Below are 23,631 nucleotides of genomic sequence, written 5' to 3' on the forward strand. Positions count from 1 at the left end.
TTAAAAAGTAGATTTAAACATAAAATGAAACTGTGGAATATCTTAAAAAAGTAATTTTTAGGAGAAGGAAGATAGATACAATCTTTTATTTCATTTGTTTATTTTCGCTTTGGGTATCCTTTAAAGGGCAACTGAAGTAAGAAGACTATGGAGGCTGCAATATTTATTTCCTATTAAACAATTCCAGTTGCCTGGCTGCCCTGGTGATCTATTTGGCTGCAGTAGAGTCTGAATTGCACCAGAAACAAGCATGCAGTTACCTGGCTGTCCTGCTGATTCTTTGCCTCTGATACATTCAGCCACAGCCCCTGAACAAGCATGCAGCAGATCAGGTGTTTCTGACATTATTGTCAGATCTGATAAGATTAGTCCTGTCAGATATGACAATAATGTCAGAAACACCTGATCTGCTGCATGCTTGTTCAGGGGCTGTGGCTGAATGTATCAGAGGCAAAGAATCAGCAGGACAGCCAGGTAACTGATTACGCTTAAAAGCCAATAAATATGGCAGCCTCCATATCTCTCTCTCACTTCAGTTGTCCTTTAAACAAAGAAGCCATTTCTAAACCTTTGCTAAACACGTCCCTTTCCCATTTATCTAAGTTTCTTGTGGTTTATTCCTGCAACATCAGTCTAATTAATTCTGTTATCAGGAAGCAATTCATTCTCCTACCTTCAAATGGAATTTACGCAACTTGCTTGAAGGGGGAATAGAAGATCGGGTGCACAAATTCATCTGCCGCGCAGTCAGTAGGTTCCATGTGGTGGAAATGGCAGCTCCCAGGTGGACCGCTGGAGACGTTGCAAAGGCCTCAGTAACATTTTAACCGATTTTTCTTCTCATCCCTGTTGGTTCCTGGTGTTGAAGGAACAGTCTCATGGGCGTTGATCTCTCCGAGTGCAGATGCCAATTTAGGAGGACGTTTTTTTGTAACAGAATATGAAGGCACATTCGGTAATGTAGTCCTGCAGCAATTTCTCATAAAAGAAACATATATATATTGTATATTGTAGTTTCACGTAAAATGTCACACTGGCGGATTGCCACCTAGGTGTGAACAGTCTTAGGGGCATTGCATCGTTTTATTGCTTTCCTGATATCTCCTCAGCTAGATACCATCTCAAGGACATCAGCTGAGCAATTACAATACACAGGGGACATCAGCTGGGCATTACACAGGGGACTTGGTTGGGTCCAGCAGGAGCACTACTTTTTGCTGCTCTTAAAGCAGTAGGATAATTAGCCATACTATGCCAGGGGGAAAAAAAACCTCTTATATAAGTAGATAAATACTTGATCTACTTACATAACACATGTATTGTACTGTCCACATTTTGATTTCAGTGAATATTATATAGTAAATGAAGAGAATTCTGTCATGTCTTTTGCCCACAGTTTAGGTTAAATCCTGATGTCATTTCTACCCTTTACTTTTTTTTTCTTTTTTTCCTCCAATCGCTGAGTCACCTCAGCCTTGCTTGTAAACACAAGTGAGCAGGGGATCATGATTCAGATAAGCAGCTAGGCAGGGAAATAAATCGAAGAGGAGGAATATATTATAGATAAAAAGAACCCCCAGCATGCAACTGTTTGGCTCTGACTACTAAAGGGCCAGTGCTCCTAAGGTATGAGTTGGTTGTTTAGACGTGTGGACATGCAAGTCATGTGGTTGGTCAGCTCGTGCAGTTGGTCTGGTCATGCACGCTGCATACGTGCCCTTTGTATTCTGAACAAAGAACACTACAATAAGTACAACAAAAGACAGCAAGTGCCTGGTCACCAATCCGGTGGAGCTCAGAGCTCGGAGGTAGAGACACTCCAATCTCCACCGGATTGGTGACCAGGCACATTATTGGCTTGGAGCGCCTCTATCTCCGAGCTCTGCAGGAACATTATTAGCTTAGAGTGCCTCTATCTGCGAGCTCTAAGCTCCACCAGATTGGTGACCAGGCACATTATTAGCTTAGAGCGCCTCTATCTCCGAGCTCTGAGCTCCACCGGATTGGTGACTAGGCACATTATTAGCTTAGAGTGCCTCTATCTCCGAGCTCTGAGCTCCCCCGGATTAGTGACCAGGCACATTATTGGCTTAGAGCGCCTCTATCTCTGAGCTCTGAGCTCCACCGGATTGGTGACCAGGCACATTATTGGCTTAGAGCGCCTCTATCTTCGAGCTCTGAGCTCCACCGGATTGGTGACCAGGCACATTATTGGCCTGAGGAAGTGGCCGTTGTATCCCACAAAACATGTTGTCATTTGTTATTGTGCAATAAAGTGTTTTGTTTTGTTTTTGTTCAGAATCAGGCGTGCTCGAATACCCCTTTTTAAAATCCGAATTGATTCGGATCCGGATACCCAGATATCCGGATCCGAATCGGATATCCGATTCCAAACTTTTTGGCATCCGAGTAAACCCGGACATCCAAACCCAATATCCGTCTGGATTCGGATATCTGGATAGAAAACCTTAAAATGGCTTAAAATGCTTCCAAAAGTCTCTTTAAATGGCAAAAACCCCATTTGGAGGTCTCTCCCTCCCTCCCTGGATGCCTTCAAAAGAGGTTTTTGCCATTGAAGGTTATTTTGGCTTCTGCTCGGATATCTGAACTAACTATCCGCCCGGATTTCAGATGGGAAATCCGAGTTTGCTCGGATACTCTATTTGGATATTAAAAAATATCCAAATTGCTATTCAAAGTTCGGATAGTGGAAAAAGTTTGGATTATCTGGGTAGTTCAGATATGCAAAATCTTGCTGAGCACCACTGTTCAGAATAGAAAAACAAAATTTTGCTTTCTTAAAACAGAAAGAATTTGCGATAATTCAGGTTGGAGTGAGCTTGAGATGTCTCTCAGTGCATCACTGCTGAATATATGCAAATTAGCCATTGCTGTCCTTAGAAGCTAAACACATCTCCAGAACCGCTGGAATGCAATGATATGTCAGCTTGTTATATTGTACAGAGCCATAATAATCCAACATGCTTACAGACTGTTTTGGATTGTTTGATCCTCATCAGTGCATGGCATGGACTAATTTGGCTCTATGCAGTGGGGCTTGTAACACTGAGAGAGATACAGACTAACCAGCAAGCTCATTGTGAACCAGAACTCATTGGAGTGTGTAAGGGACTACAATGGTCCTAAAAGCCCCCTTACTAAGATGTTAAGAAAAACAAAAGTTTGCTTTCTTAAAACAGAAAGAATTTGCGATAATTCAGGTTGGAGTGAGCTTGAGATGTCTCCCAGTGCATCACTGCTGAATATATGCAAATTAACCATTCTACCCTTAGAAGCTAAACACACCTCCAGAATAGCTTAGACATTCATCTGTAGGTAAGCAAACTCTTACCTTATTTTTAAACTGATTTTCATTTTTATGCTCCACTGGGCACCTTTTATCACCCCAATTTGATACTCTTCATTGGAGGGAGGAGACTATAGTATCATTTTTTAGAGAGAGCAACCTACCCATCAAGAGACCATACCCGAGCGCAGGACGGGTGTTCTCCACACGCGCTGAAGGTGGTCGAGCGTACCTTGTTTTCTATATATTTTCTTTCACCTGGCATAACATACTACACCATATTAGGCTCCTGCCCTTCTTTTGTGTAATTTTCCATCAAGGTCAAGGCTGTAGAGCTCACCAACATCTTAAGGCTTGTACACAAGCTTGACTAAAGTCGGCTACTCAGCTGAAACGCATCTGTACGGGCCAGGCCCAGCAATGTTTGGTGTGTACCTTGACCCTTCTCCCCTCTGATACAGCAATACAGAACCCCCTTTAGAGTAGGAATTGATGGGACCACACTTGCTACAAATGGGGTGGTAGTTAGCTACCCTTTTACTTTATACCCTTGACAGATGGACCCTAGTTCTTTGGGGTGGGTAGGGAACATTATTAAATTAGTTGGGGGGGGGGGGGGGGGGGGTTGGGGAATTAGGTAAAAAAATAAATTCATTCCTTTTTTTTGTCTCAAAAATATATTGTAGTCCATCATAATAACTTATCCACCCTACGCAGGCAAACATGCCTTTTCATACACACCCTTCCCCTGCCATTCAGTTGACTTTTATAACTTGGTATTGTGGGGTCTTTAAATAACTGGCAGAAAGTGAAACTCTTGTACAGGAACTCTCCATACACTTCACTCTTTTCTCCGGGGATGAATACCAAATGACGGATAATTTTTGGCGGTGTACATTCTCACTTAGCTGCATCACAACAGGGATCAAGTGAGATTAAAACGCGGTTTACATTGCCAGAAATTATTATCCTGGGTGTAATGTAAAAGCCTACGAAAGTGAAAATGCATCCAATAAATCATTTAGCAGCGTGTGTGGCAAGATGGAGGGGCCACTAATGCATGGATGGGAGGCTTTCTTTAAGAATCTTGGGTGGCCGTCCACATGGTTTGTAGATTAATTGATTTTATACTTTGAATAACAATTTTTTCCCCTAACGGACCATAATGTTACCCGCAGACAACAGGACCCTTTTCGTTTTAAAATATTGTGGGGCCTACATCAAATAAGGAAAAGAGGGCGTGAGGTATAGCTGAAATTTTAAAATATTGTCTATACATTTTTTTTACTGTTTTTTAATCTTTATCTGAGATAGAATAATAAATATGTTTAAGCATTAAAAAGGGTGCAGGGTGAAGCCAAACCTGCAAAATATTGTCTATAACAATAAAAACACAAAAATATTTACAGTCGTAATGAGCATAGTAAAGCATTGATAAATATTACCGATATTTTACAACTAAACCCAACCCTACTCCCACAAAGAACCCTTCCTCTACTGATGCCTAACCCTAAGACTGCCCCTGGTGGTGCCTAACCTCAAGGCCCCTCCCCTGGTGGTGCCTAACCCTAAGACCTCCCCCTCAGTGGTGCCTAACCCTAAGACCCGCCTGATGGTGCCTAACCCTAAGACCCCCCTGGTGGTGCCTAACCCTAAGACTCCTCATGATGGTGCCTAACCCCTAAGACACCTCCCCCTTCCTGGTGGTGCCTAACCCTAAGACCCCCTTTCTCCACTGCAAATAATGTAAATAAAAAAAGTGTTTCATTTCTAAGACAATACATTTCAAAATACTTAAAACAAATTTCAAAATGATTAAAAATAATTAAAGTGGACCCAAACCAAACATTTTTTTTTATTCAAAATATTTAGTTGCACCACTCTGACACATACAAAGATACATAAACACTCCTTCAAGCCTATGAGCATTTCAGTGCATGCCATTCACCCTTCTCTTTTCATAGCTAGGGTTATACAGGTGGCTGGCAGTCATTAGCAATTCCTCCTTTGCTGGACACCATCTACTCCACCAGTTTGCCGGATTCTGTCCCAGCAATATGAAAGGAAGGGAGGGGTTTCTCCAATAAATGTAAAATATTTTATATTTGTCATCATGCAGCTGAAAAAAGGCTGCTATTTATTATTGTTCTGATGAAGGCGAAATAGCCTTATTTTTCTGAGTAATCAGAAAACTGACATGCCCATGTTGGCATTTTGCATTTAGGAACCCTGCAGAACAGTCCTATTTTAGAATCAGAATCAGAATAGATTTTATTCGCCAAGTACAGGGTATCGTACAAATAATTCTTTTTGGCACATAGTACAGCAGCCTTGCGTGGGCAGTATACAATGAATACATGAATACATTGAAACGCATGGGGGGGGGGGGGGGGTGTTTATCTACATCATTTTGGTTAACGGTTGTTTCACAGAGTTTCGGGCAAGGATAACTTGGGGAAATAATGAGTTTCTGTGCCTAGAGGTCCTGGTGAGGATGGACCTGAATCAGTGACCCGATGGAAATAAATTTAAGTTGCAGTTGCCAGGGTGGGAGGAGTCATTTGCAACCTTGGCTGCTCTGGATTGCAGTCTGGACTCTGGAGGGATATAGGAGGTCCAGGGGTGGGAGGGGGAACCCGATGATCTTCTCAGAGACTTTGCTGACTCTCTGGAGCTTGAGTTAATCTCTAGCGGTGGCACCCGCTTACCGAGAATGATGGAGAAGCAGAGGATCGACTCAACAGTGGTGGAGTAGGAGCAAGTCAGGACACGGGGCATGCCAAACTTTTTCAGCTGACGCAAGAAGAATAGCCGTTGTTGGATCTTTTTTTGTGTTTTTTAGATGTTAGCTTCCCACCCTTGGTCAATAGAGATGGTGGTACCCAGAAGGTGAGCGCTGTGGACTCTTGCAACCTCTGAGCCCTTAACGAGAACTGGGGAGGGGGGGTCTCATTGATTTGTCCCTGCACATAAAACCGTAGTAATAAAAAATATATATATATATATATATATATAACATTGCCCCAATACTATAATAATACTACATAGGTCTGATCTGAGGGGACTGTTGTTTGTTCCATATTACAGCAGAATTTACTTTCATTACAACAATGCCTTTCTTCTTCCTGTCCACCAAAATGAATTTGGCTCTCAGAGGAGTGATTAGCCAGTCGTTGTCCTTCTGTAGGACTGAGTGTTCCCATGTACTTCCGTATAGCAGCTCATCCTCGTGAAAAGAAAGATATAACAAAAGGGTAGGACATTTCACAGCAGCGTCCTCTATCTCTCTCCGCACCGAGGAAGGGCCCGACTTCCCAACCTCCGCTGGTTTCTTTACTCACATTCTCTTCAAATAAAAAAGTACCGGCAGAAACCTTGAAAAAGATGAATTGCAATCAATAGATTGCTACAATTGTTTCCCCGGCTAACCCTCGCCTGGCCGCCAGATGCTTTTGCGCATAAATATTTTGGTCGGTCATGCTTTGAATTGAATTAGAGGCATTAGAGGCGGGGGTGTTTTCTGAATATTTATAACCTGTCGCGCGAAGAGCTTCCGCGTGGGGGAACCTTGTACGCCGCTTCATCAAAAAAACACCTCCGGAGCTGTTTATGCACTCTTAATGCAAGCTCTCCTGGCGATTTATGTGTCAGATGCCGCACTACAATATCCGGAAGCATCAGCCGGGCTTCCCGTCAAAATAGCCTTTAAACAGGCTTCCGGGCCGGAGATAAATCTGAAGATCCTGAAAGGCTCCCGTATGTTTTCAACATACGCCGTAAAGGTGATTTAACCGTCGAGGCGAAATGCGGACTGCGGACGAGTAAAGTGGACCGGAACTCTTGCAAAGGACAGAAGGAAAACAGAGAGAAATGCACTCTGTGTGATTTTAGAGAAGAACATGTGTAATCCCCTTCATCTTCAAGTAATTACAAGTTGTAATTTGAGCTCTCAGCTGTATCAGCATAGAAATTATTCAGTCCTCAGCAGACACAGGTAATATTTCAACACAGGATGCTAACCCTTTGTCTGTTTCCATGAAAGCAAAAAGTAGACAAACTGCAGATTTATTGCAGGATTTTGTATCAGCTGTTACAAATATTATTTTTTCTTTAAAGGTTATTATGCTGTTACTTATCTTTTAGAGCAGAGAGGAAGTTCTAAGTTCAGGTCCACTTTTATGGGAATGGGTAATGGGCTGCGGTCAGTTTCCCTTTAGTGTGGATCGGGAAACTCTCACGACATATTAATGAAAAGACGATGATGGGCTGACATGGCACCAAATTACAATATTTTACTGTAATCACGGTACTAAAATATCTGTGATTTTTACTGATATTTTACTATCCCCTAACCTGACCCCATTCTTACGTGAACCCTCCCTCTATTGATGCCCAACCCTAACTGACATCATATGCCTAATCCTGAATTAACCCCCAACCGATGCCCCACCACAAACCTCCTTGATATCCTCCCTGCCTCTATCTAGGCCTAACCCAAACCAAACGGTGGCTACAAATAACAGGAGCGAGAGGCGCCTGGGTAATTTGGGCAACTCCCAAATTATAGCTTGACTGTTACTCACCCTTCCTCCAGGGATACGCACATAGCTGGACTGCTACTCTCCCTGCTTTTATCGATTTCCAGCGAGCCAGGCAGTTTGCTTGGGGAGGGAGCATATCTAGACTGCTACTCCCCCTCCCTCCAGGGATTCCCAGGGAGCCAGGCAGTTTTCTGGGGGAGGGGGAGAAGGGATTGGGGGGCCTGGACTGCTACTCACCGTCCCTCCATGGAATCCCAGGGAAGGGCCCATAGCTGGACTGCCACTCACCCTCTCTCCAGGGGTTGCCAGGGAGCCAGGCAGTTAACTTGATGATGGGGAGGATGGGAGGGGCATAGCCGGACTGCCACTCCCCCTCCCCCTAGGGCAGTTATGGCTAACCTTGGCACTCCAGCTGTGGTGGAACTACAAGTCCCGTGAGGTATTGCAATACTCTGACAGCTCTAAGCATAACTCGGGGAGGCAGAGGCATGATGGGATTTGTAGTTTGGTCACAGCTGGAGTGCCAAGGTTAGCCATCACTGCCCTAGGGACTGCCTGGGACCTAAACCAGTGGTTTGGAGATTGGGACTGGGAGCTAAGGAGGAGGGGTGACATTTCAGGAAGATGTTGCTGTTATAGGATTTTGGGGTCCTCCCTCCATCTTTTGATGTAAAGGTGGGACAGGCAGGCAGAGCAGGGACAAGGTCCTCCAGCACCCAAGGCTGAGACAGCAAAGTGCGCTCCTCCATCCCTCCCACCCCTGCCGTCACACAATGATTGCTATTACACTAAGAGGCCCCTCCATCCCTGCCACTCCAGCCGTCACACACTGATTGCTATTAGACTAAGAGGGCCACAAGGCCCACAACCTCCCCAACACCTTAATATCTAGTTATATGGCTTGCAGTCACTGCTATGTATCCCCTTTTCTTATTTCTTTCTGCTTAAAGAGAACCCGAGGTGTGTTTAAAGAATGTTATCTGCTTACAGAGGCTGGATCTGCCTATACAGCCCAGCCTCTGTTGCTATCCCAAACCCCCCTAAGGTCCCCCTGCACTCTGCAATCCCCCATAAATCACAGCCATGCTGTGAGGCGGTGTTTACATCTGTAGTGTCAGTCTCAGCTGCTCCCCCGCCTCCTGCATAGCTCCGGTCCCTGCGCCCGTCCCTTCCCTCCAATCAGCAGGGAGGGAAGGGATGCAGGCGGGGACCGGAGTTCTGCAGGAGGCGGGGAGAGCAGCAGACTGACACTATAGAGATAAACACAGCCAGCTCTGACAAGCTGTTTGTCAGCAGCGTGGCTGTGATTTATGAGGGATTGCAGAGTGCAGGGGGATCTTAGGGGGGTTTGGGATAGCAACAGAGGCTGGGCTGTATAGGCAGATCCAGCCTCTGTATGCAGATAACATTCTTCAAACCGACCTCGGGTTCTCTTTAAAGGAATACTTAAGTCATCAAAAAAAATGACTTCTACTCACCCGGGGCTCTCCTCAGCCCTCGCGTGTCCCTCCGATGCGCCTGGACTCGCCGGCGGGCTTTTCCGGTTTGGCCATCACCGGCCGACAGCCGCGTTCCCGGCCGCAATAGCGCCATCTATAATGCTATTGCGGCCGGGAACGCGGCTAATAAGCCGCATTCCCAGCCTGTCGGCCGGTGACGGCCAAGCCGGATGTGGCCGCCGGCGAGTCCAGGCGCATCGGAGGGTCACGGCGAGGGCACCGTTCAGCTGCAGGGGGCTGAGGAGAGCCCCGGGTGAGTAGAAGTCATTTTTTTTTATGACTTAAGTATTCCTTTAATACACAATTAGGAATGACAGCTGAATGAATTGTGCGCCCCCTCCTACACTGCGCCCTGAGACTGGAGCCTCTCCAGCCTATGCCTCGGCCCGGCCCTGCAGGCAGGACGCCAATACAGCCCTGCAATTGGATTTTAAAAGCAAATTGCAAACAAGTGAATAAAATAAGGACAATTACAAATGAAATGGAATGAATGCTATAATTTTGGGAGTACTTACGTTTAATGCAGCACCACAGTTTTCATTAGTAGCTCACACTATCTGGTTGCAGAGGTGGCGACCGCATCGAGCCAGAGGGGCCCCACGGGGCCATCCCTCAACTGCAGTATTAGCTCTTTTTTGGCCCTGTGCTGATAATAATCACTTCTATAGATAATTTGAGTAGTAGTAATCATGAACAAACTGTTCCCCATCCCCTTCTTGCACCTCTGACACTGTGATTGTTCTTGGCAGATTTTGGTGCACCATATCAAATGTCATGTATAGAGTGCTTGGGGGCCCAATGTAAAACTTGCACTGGGGGTCCATAGCTCCTTAGCTATGCCACTGGCTACTCCCCTTCCCTCCAGGGATTCCCAGGGAGCCAGGCAGCTTTCTGGGGGAGGGGGAGAAGGGAAGGGATGCCTGGACTGCTACTCTCCCTCCCTCCATGGAATCCCAGGGAGCCAAGCAGGTTTTCTGGGGGAGGGGAGAAGGGAAGGGGGCATAGCTGGACTACCACTCACCCTCCCTCCAGGGGTTCCCAGGGAACCAGGCAGTTAGCTTGATGATGGGGAGGATGGGAGGGGCATAGCTGGACTGCCACTCCCCCTCCCCCAGGGACTGCCCAGGAGCCAGACAAGTTGTTTTGAGAGGGGAGCTAACGAGGAGGGATGTCATTTCAGGAAGATGTTGCTATTATAGGATTTTAGGGTCCTCCCTCCATCTATTGAGGTAAAGGTGGAACAGGCAGGATGCCAATACAGCCCTGCAATTGGATTTTAAAAGCAAATCGCAAACAAAGGAATAAAATAAAGACAATTACAAATGAAATGAATGATATAATTTGGGGAGTACTTTCGCTTAATGCAGCACCACAGTCTTCATTAGAAGCTCACACTATCTGTAAGCAAAGGGTTCGAAAAACAGTTAACGGTTACAAAAGGGAAATGAAAGAAGGAGGAAACATATCCACAGGAACAAATGGGAAACCTAGTCGCTCTTAATAAAATGTGGCAGCATTTTTATTAGAACAAGCAAGCTAATAGCCTGCTGATCTTATGTTGTGTCTCAGGATTCTAATATACCCGATGTTGCAATCACAGTAAATGTCATTAATATCCATTAAACAGCATGGCGTTGTCACAGCTCAGCGATGACGCCTTCTGAACTTTGCTGTCCTGATTACATTTTAGAATGGCAAAAATAAATGTTCATTTTTCCCCACGTCTCGCTTGTATCTTATTGCATCTGTGCGCTGCATCTGTTAATTAAACCGTGACGGTTATTGACCTTGAGGCTTAACCGCCTCATGTGCGCTACTCGTTCCAGCGGTTCCTACAGTTTGTTTATAAACAAAACGGATGGCACCCCTGACTACGACCACGACACGTTCACCACCTTATTGGGGTCATTTGCTCGGTTCTACCTTAAAGGATAACTGAGGTGACATGTGACATGATGAGATTTGCACACAAGTAACTAGGCTGTGTTCCTTTTTTTCTTTCTCTGCCTGAAAGAGTTAAATATCAGGTATGAAAGTGGCTGACTCAGTCCTGACTCAGACAGGAAGTGACTACAGTGTGACCCTCACTTATAAGAAATCACAGCCATAAAACACTTTCCTAGCAGAAAATGCCTTTTGAGAGCAGGAAAGAGATACAAACGGTCAATGGTTCATAGATTTTAGCTCTGGGAGTAAAAACAATAAACCAGTTAAAACTTAAAAAGTGGATTTAAACATAAAATAAAACAGTGGAATATCTTAAGTCATTTTTAGGAGAAGGAAGATAGATACAATTGTTTATTTCATTAGTTTATTTTCACTTCAGGTATCCTTTAATCCAATCTATCTGCCACAATCCCATGTTAGGAATTAGGATTTAAATCAGGTGCACCTAAACATAGCACCAGAGACATAGGGCTTGATTCACAAAAGAGTGCTAACTGTTAGCACGGCCGTTTTCGTGCGAATTTTCGCATTGCGCGCGATCGCGAATTTTCGTGTGAAACGATAGCGGTTTCGCGTGCAATCGATATCGTTTTAGTGTGAAAATTCAACGTTATCGTTTCACACGAAAATTCGCGAGCACGTGCAATGCGAAAATTCACGCAAAAACGGCCGTGCTAACAGTTAGCACTCTTTTGTGAATCAAGCCCATAGAATGTTGCTAAAATTACCAATGTTCTACTACTTATCATAATTACTATAGTAAAATATCAGTAATTTCACTATGACCTAACCCTACTCTCAAACAGAACCCTCTCTCTTCCTTTGCCTAACCCTGCCTAACCCTAACCCTAACCCTGGTGCCTAACCTCAACCGGTACCTAAAATTAACCGTTATATATATTTTTTTATATATATATATATATATATATATATATGCATTGCAGGGGCATAACAATAGACCCTGCAAGGGATGCAGCCACTGGAGGCCTCGTGGGAGAAAAAAAGATTCCAATTGTGCGCATTAATTAGCGCTCGTGCGGATATGTGAAAATGCGCGTGAAAACGGCCATGATATGAGTTATCACGGTTTAGTGAATCAAGCCCTATGAGCTTTTGCAATTTTTTTAAGCACTTGCGATTTTAGAAATCACCCTAAAAGTGCAATGTTTACCTATGAAGATGTTCACATGTGAGCGTTTTGAAAGCGTTGTTTGAAATCGCAAACATACCATTTTCTGAGCGCTTTGGCTCAATGGAAGGTATAGGGAAATCACAAAGCTTATATCGATTTCCCGAGCGCTATTATGAATAAATATTATTGTATTTATTCATTTTGGGTCAAAAAAATGAATTTTACATTTAGAAAATATATGTGGTTCTCCCAGAATGCTCTGGGGCATGCATAACTAAACAGCCTGGGCTAAACATCCATGGAAGGGTGGGGCTACATACAAATATACGGCAATATATCGCTATAGGAAGTATAAGAAGTATTCCTGATGCTGAAACCAGGAAAATTACAGTAAAAATGAGTATACTGAATGATATACTGTATGCTACTATGTGTCACTACAGGTCCTCTTTAATACAAACATTTCTGCTTCCTGTCACGAGGAAAGTATTTATTCATTAACAAACTGCTAACCTCAGAAAGGAAACTTTTTTAAAATGTTTATTTTGCCACACACTGGATGTCTTTTTGTCCTTCACATTAATTTCCTCCGTGAGAAGCGAATTAATCTCTCCATAAATTATGCCTCTTATCGCAACATCGTAACTCAAAAAGCCACTGATACATCAACAGATATTAGCAACACAAATTGAGATTTCTAGAGCGGTTTAATCTGCTGCATGAGCTTTCCTCGACTTTTATGTGTTCAAAGGAACAAACGGAATTTTCCTTCTCTGTTTTGTGGTTTTCAGAAATATGAAATTGGGTGCTCCAACTTCTAATGATCTCTATTTGCAGCATTACATCTGGAGGCTCAACTCATTTACTTTAAAACAAATGCTAATATAGGAAATAAAGAGAATGTTAGAGAATAAATTACATTTCTTACAAAGTAATAATAATTCACAATAGGGGACCTTTTTGAAATATTGATATTTGATTATTCAAATGCGTTTATTTAATAGAAGCGCCTGTTAATTTAGAGTGCTGGGTATTCTAGTATCACCTTCGCTAACCTTAACCTCAGATTAACCATCCCCTTCCTATGCCTAACACTAAACCTCCCCACCCACCTATGCCTAACATTAACCTCCCCACTACCTATGCATAACACTAACCTCCCCCTACCTATGCCTAACACTAACCTCCCCCTACCTATGCATAACACTAACCTTCCCCCTACCTATGCCTAACACTAAACCTCCCCCCCCCCCACCTATGCCTAACACTAACCTCCCCCTACCTATGCATAACACTAACCTTCCCCCTACCTATGCCTAACACTAACCTCCCCCCTACCTATGCCTAACACTAACCTCCCCCCCCCCACCTATGCATAACACTAACCCCCCTTCCTATGCCTAACACTAAACCTCCCTACCTATGCCTAACACTAACCTCCCCACCCACCTATGCCTAACATTAACCTCCCCACTACCTACACCTAACACTAACCTCCCCCTACCTATGCATAACACTAAACCTCCCTACCTATGCCTAACACTAACCTCCCCCCCCCACCTATGCCTAACACTAATCTCCCCCCACCTACGCATAAAACTAACCTTCCCCCTTCCTATACCTAACACTAAACCTCCCTACATATGCCTAACACTAACCTCCCCCCCACACTAACCTCCCAACTACCTACACCTAACACTAACCTCCCCCTACCTATGCATAACACTAACCTCCCCCCTAAGTATGCCTAACACTAAACCTCCCTACCTATGCATACCATTAACCTCCCCCCCTACCTTTGCATAACACTAACCTTCCCCCTAACACTAACCTCCCCCTACCTATTCCTAACACTAAACCTCCTACCTATGCCTAACACTAAACCCCCCTACTTATGCCTAACATTAACCTCCCCCATACCTACACATAACACTAACCTTCCCCCTACCTACGCATGACACTAACCTTCCCCCTACCTACGCATGACACTAACCTTCCCCCTACCTACGCATGACACTAACCTTCCCCCTACTTACGCCTAACACTAAATCCCTATCTACGCCTAACACTAACCTCACTCTCATTAGACTTGAAGAGAGGAAAAGGAGGCACCACTTCTTTAAAATTCCTTTATTCCGGTGGGGGAAGTAGCAGGTACACAGCAGTGGGGGTAAAAAAGGCCTGACAGCTGTTTCGCTGGTTTAAACCAGCTTCTTCAGAGGCAGAGTGTACACTCTGCCTCTGAAGAAGCTGGTTTAAACCAGCGAAACAGCTGTCAGGCCTTTTTTACCCCCACTGCTGTGTACCTGCTACTTCCCCCACCGGAATAAAGGAATTTTAAAGAAACGGTGCCTCCTTTTCCTCTCTTCAAGTCTACTGGATGCAACAAACTTGTGGATGAGCACGCTCCTTCTTCCGGGTCCGGTGTGTCTGCCCTGCTGCGTTTGGTGCCAGGTACTGTTCTCTTCCTCTCAAATATTGTAACCTCACACTCATGTATTAAAGCCGAGAACCTACCGCTATAATCAAACTTTTGGCACTCTCTGTAGCTGAACCCCCCCAATGCCCAAACTTACCCCCCTGGCAAATGGCTGTACAATAGCTGAGCGCTCATTACTAAAAGCAAATTGTTGGAACCGAACCATGCCAGTTTATACTATAGCTGAATACTCATTGCCAAAGCATCGGAACCCTCGGCATCAACTCAGTAGCATATCTAGAGGGGTAAGCAAATAACAGCCATAAAAGTTTTCCCTGCAGAATACAATTTCTGAGGGCATGGGAGAGATAGAAAAGGTGAATAGTTCATGTATCTTCATTTAGGGACACTTAATAGGCTGCCATTGAGCAGAGACAACAAAACATTCATTCTATTTTTACCCCCAGCTGTACAGATATCACCGTCCCTTTTTCCATCCTTTCACACCCAGGGATGGAGATATCCGTACCTCCCGCCGCTGCCCGCGCTCCTGCTCGCTCGTGCGCGCACTCCCGCTCTCGTGCACGCCGCCGCCGGCTCGCCCGGAGATCAATGAATGGGAAGAACCATTCCCGTTCGTTGATCTAAGCCCCGTAATGATCCGCTGCTTCTATGAGAAGCAGCGCGATCATTGTGAAAAAAAAAATTCCCAGCCTCATAGCACTTCCTGCAAGCGTCCTTACGACGCTTGCAGGTCGCATAAACAAAAAGTTACTGTGGCCATCTTGTGGCCAAATAGTAAAACTACACCCTAAAGCATTTTTCATATTCAAATGCATTACTTATGCACTAAAAATTAACTCATTACTCCCCACACTCCCCAATTATTATTATTTTTTTTTGTAATTAAAAAAAAAATGACAATAAAAAAAATACATAAATAGTTACCTTAGGGACTGAACTTTTTAAATATTATTATTATATTGTTATAGATGAATGAATGGAAGGAGCGCTGAAAGGTGAAAATTGCTCTGGTGCTCAAGGGGTAAAACCCCTCAGTGGTGAAGTGGTTAAATATAAAATAAAACCAAGGGTTTTCAAAAAAAACAAAAACAAAACATTTTTAGGAGTAGGAGGATAAATACATTTGTTTGTCTCATCAGTTTATTTTTCCCTCGGGTTCACTTTAAGCTAACGAGTGCCTCTTTGCCGGCATTGACTAATCTTGTTTTCATAACTTGTGTCTGTACAACATCTTCCTGTTTCCGTATGGGGATGCTTATATTTTCTACTTTTGCCAACAGATCTTTGTGGGGAACTCAAATGCGGATGGCGTGGTGAACCACAAATTCCCGAACTCCATAAAAGCCAGATTCCTCCGTTTTATTCCATTGGAGTGGAATCCCAGTGGAAGGATCGGTTTGAGAGTGGAAGTCTACGGCTGTTCATACAGTAAGTAGGTTCATTTTTAATTTCCTTTGTTTTGGTTGGTAGAAAAAACAAAGTCTTGTAAAACTTTTAATGGCTAACTGATAAAGTTAAATGATGCAAGCTTTCTTGGATCTAATCCCCTTCTTCAGGCATTTTTCCAGATGTAAGTTGAAGTAATACACTGATGCAGGTAAATAGTAAACACGTAGATGGCAGTTGTGCTGGTTGTTGTTTAGCAGTTAGGTGTCAGGTGATCAGCAGGCTGGAGCCAGTGAGTTAGTGCAACCATACATGAAATCCAGCAGGTTTCTGAAGATCATGAAGCCAAGTCAATCATGTCAAAGAAGATGCCATGAATCCTATTCCACAATTTAAACCTTCTGTTAGTGTCTTGAACTTTTTCATAAATTTGTAATCAGAAATGTTTCTTGATTGTTCATTTTTGAAGTTACCCTTAAAGAGGAACTTCCGCCTAAACAAACATACTATTGTTAAGTTACATTAGTTATGTTAATTAAAATAGATAGGTAATATAATATTGTACTCACCCTGTTTTAAAAGAACAGGCAAATGTTTGATTTCATGAGGGCAGCCATCTTTTTGGTTGAAAGGAGGTGACAGGGAGCATGAGACACAGTTCCAACTGTGCTGTGTCCTGGTCACCCCTCCCAGTTGCTAGGCAACTTGAATAACAACATAGGAAATCCCATCATGCTTTGCACAGCATCAGGAAAAAAAGCCTGGGCAGTTTTCTTTGATGGGGTGAAGCTTAGCTTTTGTAAAGCTAAAAATAAGGCTTATGTAAGAAAAACAAAGTTCTGATGCTGTGAAACTGTTCAAGAAAAAGCAAGCCTTTTCAATGCTGCTGAGTATATTTTTAGTCTGGAGGTTCACTTTAAGAATAAGTACTTTCAGATCTTGCATGCTGTGTCCTGGGTCATAGAAGTGTTGGGCCACTGGTGTGTCCCTTTTAGCTTCATTGATTTTAGCGCGGCGATGGTTCATTCGTGTTTATAGTTTTTTGGTTGAAACTCATGCAAGATAAAAGTGGCATATCGTGTATACTCGAATATAAACCAAGATGCTTAACATTCTCAATATACACCAGAAAAATTGTTAAGCACTCTATAGGCATGGAGCCTCAAAACCTACCAAGGACAGTTGCAGTATCCAAGAGGTGTAATCAAAGTAAGGAAACATTTAGTTAAGGATTACCTCTAGGCACTGCACATATAGAGGTGTTCATTACCAGCATAGCACCAATGCAAAGCTAATAAGAGGGCCTCTAGTGGGCCCCTCTAGTTTAGGGGCCCATGTGCAGGCACAACCTCTGCACCCCCTATTGCTATGCCACTAGCTGCTGCTAATAACTCTTATGTGCATCCAAATATAAGGGCTGGAACCCACTAGAGCGCTTTTTTGAGCGATTATGAAGCGCTTTAAATTGCTATCGCTTTCCCTAAACGCTCTGCCAATGTAGATAAATGTAACAAATTCCACAGTAGCGATTGCGAATAGCAAAATCGCAATCGCAGGACATGCAACATTTTGGGAACGTTTGTGCTGCAATGTAAAGTATATAAGCGCTGGCTAATCGCTCATGAATCGCTACACATAGTTTGATTGACTGCAGTACTTAGTAATTAATTGACTGAAAACTGTAAAAAAAAATTATAATAAATTGAAAGGACCAATCAGAATTAAAATCGTTTATTGCAAATCGCAATGCAATTGCTGGCAAAAAGCTTACACTTTTTTAAATCGCTCTCAAAAGCGACAGAAAACGCTCATGTAACTTACAAATTGCTAATTAAAAACACTGGCGATCGCTCTAGCGATTTGCGGTCAGGCCTAATGCACATTGTATGAGACTTGGTATTAACCTTCCTGGCGGTAACCCCGCGCCAATTCGCCGGTATCCGCCGCTCCGCGCCCCCCCCACAGACCCCTTGCGCAGCCTGGCCTATCAGCGCCAGACAGCGCTGAGGGGTGGATCGGGACTCCCGATAACGTCACAACGTCGATGACGTCGAGGGGAGGGAAGGGGGAGCCCTCCAGGAAATCCCGTTCTTTGAACATCCACCGCCGCCGGACCGGATCCGGACAAGAAATCCAGCACAACAATACCTGAGGGGAAACGGAAGTGCACAACACACTTCCGGATGAAAGTCGGACATCCTGGCTTCCTGTGGGGTTCTCTATGGTGCATGTGGCCATGTGGATGTACCCAGCGCCGGACAGCCCCCAGCCTCTCCACAGTCACCCCAGCACACAGCGGAGGACAGGGAAAAACCCGACCATCCAGACGCAGGGCTCTGTGGGACGAGGAGGATGATGTCCGCACAGCAGGCTCTCCCCAAGAAGGACTCCAGCGCTTTTCCAGACCTTCCAGGTCCCTCTTTGAAAACAGAAAGGGATCCAGGACGCATGAAGAACGGAAGAAGATCCAGATGAAAACTGAACATGACCTGACTGGATCCTGATGGCCTCCTGATGGCGAACGGATGTTCTCAGAACGGACCGGAACGGACCTGTGCCACCGGTAAGTATTTCATCAAAACGCAAGTGTGAATCGGGCCTTAGTCAGACTCAGTCAGTCGGAGTCTGTTTGTTACATTGCCGACGAAAAGGAATTTTGTCATCTCCTTGCTCCTCGCTGATTGGCTGAGGGCAATTTAGTGCTGCTGAAATACGATCTATGTCTGTGCTCTCATGTGTTTACAAAGCAAGCTAGCTATGACAGTGCAGATTCTAGGTGGGAAAAAAAAGTAAGGGAGGAAATGACATCAGGATTGGCTTTAGTCAGAGTGAATGAAAATGGCAAAGACCAAAAACAGAATTCTCTGTATTTACTATATAAATTTCACTGAAATCAAAACATGGACAGTACAATACATATGTTATACAAGTAGAACAAGTAGTTATCTACCTATATATGAGTTTTTTCCCTGACATGGTATGGCTGACCCTGCTGCTTTAACAATGCCTCCCACTGGCCTGTCTAGAACAAATCAAAAGTGTACAAGGTTACAATAAAGTTCACAGCTTAGTCAGATAGGCTGGAAGCTGGGAAAAAGGCCACAGATTATGCACACCTCTGGACAGATCCTCCATATTGGTGTACACATGTCGGGAGTTAAGTGGAAGTCTTTGATTCATTACTTCATATTAGAAGATAGAAATTCCTAAACTAAGGGGTTCTCAATACTTTTCCCCAATGACTTTAATGGATTTGCTTTTGCAAGGGGCAAAAAAAAACTTCAATATTTGGAAAAAAACAAACAAGATGTGTCATGAAATCTACTGATTTTGGTCAGCACAGAAGAGTATGGTGCAGCCTGTTCAGCTGGGTTCCACTTGGTACAACTATAAGACTGCTTTAACAGTGAGACGTTACAGGCGCATGTTAGTGCAGCCTGTAACACTTCCCAACGTAACTGCAGTGGACTGTTCACAGCCGTTAGAGCGGCTTTGCCGCGTTAGCCTGCTTGCACAGGCGCAGTCATTAGCCACATGGCTAATTAATATTCACTGCACTGTGCTGACGTCACTGGGGGGACCACGTGATGTGGAGTGTTCCGCTTGGCAGTCCCTTGGCAGCTTCGGCGGAACTAGTGGGACAGCGCGGGCAGCGCTGTACAGCCTTTCCTGGTCCTTCAACCTCATTTACTTGGTGAGTCTTTTGTTTTTCTACGTTCCTTCTCCCTGCTCATTCCTGCACTTTAGGTCTATTTATACTGGCCATTGCGGCCATCCCTTTGCACTAACATTCACTTTATTTCAGCTCTTGTTTCTATTTGCCAGAATCTATTGTTACAGTTTGCACGGTATATATATGATGTAGTGTTTTTTGTAGTGTCTACCAAATTGATTGGTGGTCTATGCACAGTTGTCACTTTAATTCCAATAGGGAGCTGCCTAATCTATACCCAGCTCTCTTTAAGCACTAGCACCTTATTCTTCAGCAGGAGGGATGTGATAGTAGTAGTTATTTTATATATTTGTGTGTTCCTTCTGGGATAGCCATCTGTGAAACAGAAGTCCTTATTACCAATATTATTTAAATCAATAGGACTCTGTTACAATTATCACAGGAGCAACCAGAAGAAACCACATTATTGATACTTCTCATCAGACTCATGTGATTATTGATAATTTAGGACTTATGTACCAGGTCTGGCTGTTTGTTTTTAATTGGTTTTAAATTTATTAGCTGGTATCAATAAAGACTTTCTCATTATTCTTGGTGTTTTGAGTTATACCTGTTTGAATGCCTATTATTATTAGATTATTAAGGAGGGGGCTCTTTTTCTCTTTTTTGTTTCAAATGTGGTCTCCACCGGCGCATGCGTACTATAGTACGCATCACGGACACATCAAAGAGCCGCTTAACGCGGATCTTTGCCATCGTTCTCTGCCACCACCACCATGCGTTGCGTTAGGTGCACGTTATGCGACCTTAACGTAGCACCTAACGCAACGTCTTAGTGTGAAAGAAGCCTAAAACTATAAAACATCAGCAAGACACTTCATCAGCCTCCAAAATAGGAAGAGGCACTTAAATTCAAAAATATAATTATTATAATTTGTTCCACCAGTGTTTCAGATGAGCTGCTGGTGGAGAAAGGAGGAAAATTTAATTGTTTTGCTCATGGCCCGTGCCTGTGCTATGACACTGATAAGTTACCATCGCAATTAATTACTTTTATTCTGCCTTTTTCATATCGTAGCGTGCAAATCAGCTCTCGTCGAGGCATAAATATTTATATGTAGCTTTCGAGATGACTTGTGTTCATTATGTAGATGTTTCGGCTCTTGACAACGACAAGAAAGCGGGAGCCAGCTGAGTGATGTACGTCGAGTTGGCACATAATGATATGGAAATGAAATGTTCTCTGCTATTACTTAATGCATCAGTGTCAATCCTGATGGTAGGATCAATGGGATGTGAAGCAGGTGGAGGTGTTCTCCTCCGTGCCGGGAATACCTATGTGGGCTAGCATTGTCCCTCTACACATCAAATAGCCAGAGAGGGTGGCTTTAGTGTACACATCAGAGAGGGTTGCTTTAGTAGGTAGACTGTTACATTACAACTCGGAGGCCAATGAGTGTGACCATGACATCCAGGCCATGAGCTACATCGTTGTTTACATTTTTAGCATCAAAGCAGAGCTTTCTTTTGAGGGACTTATAACCCCCGAACATGTTTGATGTGATCACTGTATTAAGATTAAAGGATAAGAGTATGGCCATTTTCTTTTTCTGTGACATCAAACAGCATCCTGCACTGCTTTTGTTTGTTTAGTCAGTTTGAGAGATGAGTTTCAAAACACCTACAATAAGTCCTCCTCTTGCCTTGTACCATTTGTGTTTTTTTATGCTTCTGTTCTTATGGCTTCTTGCTTCGTGGAGAATTGTTTTTGTTTCTTAATTTTGTGTCTTGGCTTTGCACTGATATTAAAATAGACTGTATAAAGACTCGTGCCGGTTGTCCAAAGGTGCTCCAATGAAAAGCCCTGGGTGTAAATATAATTGCTGGGTCCTCCCAGAAAAAGCATAAAGAGCTGAAGACAACCTCCAGTATTGCCATTTTCTCCTGAAAATCACCACCACTCAGTGCCATCACCACCTAGTTACACAGCTTCCCACCCCATGTCTAGCTTATGCAGGGAAGAACTTGCACTAATTTGATGGTTACCGCTCATGGTGCGCACTGGTCACCTCTTTGCATCTGTATTCACTTTCCCCCTCTTTGCATTCCTATAGTTTTTCTCTGTCTGACTTTGTTGTGGCTTTTTAAGAGCACCAGATCGGCATCCAAATAAAGAGTTAGAATCTCTGTGAAAACCCTGCCTAGTGGCCACCCCACCCCACCCCAAGTACCTGCAGGACCTCCTTTCCCAGAAGGTATGCACTGCTGCAGTGTATCACTGTAAATAATTCAGAGAATTAAGCTGCATACTATGCAGCCTAGTCATCTTAGCAAACTTGAATTAATGGAGCAAAACTTTCATCAATGGCGTTCTGTTGAAACCTGGCAACTTCTTGTAGTCAAATGAAGATCCAACGATGGATTCATCTACTGTGCTTGCCCTCTCTTCCTAGCTTACAGCTGCCTGACCTTCATATTTGTGGGGAGGCCAGTCTTTGATGTATTCAGAGGAATGGGAGGAGTGGCCAGCACAAAAGAGGAGTACCCTAGGAGGATAGTGGAGACTTGTAGGCTGGAGGAGGTGCACCAGGGAGGGGAATAGGTTTTGAAAAGGAGAGGGAGGGTACAAAGAAAGGGAAAGCAAGAAGCACAGCTGGAATTCCAAATCAGGAAGTCAAGTTCAGGTGCTCTTTAAGCTTCGGTAGAGCATTGTTAGTAACAGTGGAGAGCATGGATGAGCAGTTAGGGTGCATGGTATGCAGATTTATCACTAGTTAGCTCTACAGGATTTAAAGTGAACCAGAGACGAAGCACCCTCATGGATTTTACCATATATATCAGTGAGAACATTAGAGAAAACACCTACCATGCTTTCATCCTTCACTGCTCAGTCTGCTTTTTATCAGCCCTGATAAAATCCCCAACTGAGCATTCAGTCTGGCTTTGCTCAGGAATCATTATAGCTGAGTCTGTCTTTTCTGATGTCTTTTCAAACCCAAGCCTGCCCCCTTCTGGCTCTGCTTTCCTGTTCTGTATACTGGCAGCATCACAGAGAGCTGAGATGAGATGGAAGGAGCTGCTAATGTTAGGGTATATTGAAAAACGTTTTTATTTTGTATCTATATTTGTTAGTCATAAGTGTTTTTTAGAAATTATTTCATTTTGCACAAACCCCACTAAATAATATGCGTTTCTGATGAACTGTGTTTTGGATGGTGTTTTAGTAAAAAAAAAAACACACAAAAAACGGCACACCAGAGCGGCGAAAATACCAGGTATTAGGTATAGTATTTATCTTGTAAAATCTATTGGGAGATGTGTTTATTTTGTGCTAAAGTGTTCTTCTCTGGTTTCCTTTAAAATATATATATATATATATATATATATATATATATATATATATATATATATATATATATATATATATATATATATACAGTGTATATATATAATCTCCATTAGGAACACAGATTGTCTGTCCTTTGATTCATGTTCAGAGGACAGTAAGAATTTCTAATTCCTCTCCGAGTTAAGAAAACTGTCTTTGTTTAGAAAGTTTAGGTATTCTATCCTTCCTTCGCTAAGTGTCCATTGCTAATGTAGTCAGCATGTACACAGGTTTGCATAAAAGCTTCTCATGCTATCTGCCCAGCATGTTATTGCTGAATTCCACCCAGCTTCGTCCTTTAATGCATCAAAGATA

The 23,631-nt window shown here is 43.5% G+C and overlaps 1 protein-coding gene across 1 annotated transcript in view; it reads left to right on the forward strand.

Annotated features, from left to right (window-relative positions):
• LOC137526181 (contactin-associated protein-like 5) overlaps positions 1–23,631 on the forward strand; it is a 508,827-nt gene that overhangs the window by 207,940 nt on the left and 277,256 nt on the right. The window contains exon 4 of the mRNA XM_068247401.1: positions 16,150–16,297. Coding sequence (XP_068103502.1) covers positions 16,150–16,297 — 148 coding nt within the window. The remainder of the gene's footprint in view (positions 1–16,149; positions 16,298–23,631) is intronic.

Source organism: Hyperolius riggenbachi, chromosome 7 (assembly GCF_040937935.1).
Source record: "Hyperolius riggenbachi isolate aHypRig1 chromosome 7, aHypRig1.pri, whole genome shotgun sequence".
NCBI classification, from domain to species: domain Eukaryota; kingdom Metazoa; phylum Chordata; class Amphibia; order Anura; family Hyperoliidae; genus Hyperolius; species Hyperolius riggenbachi.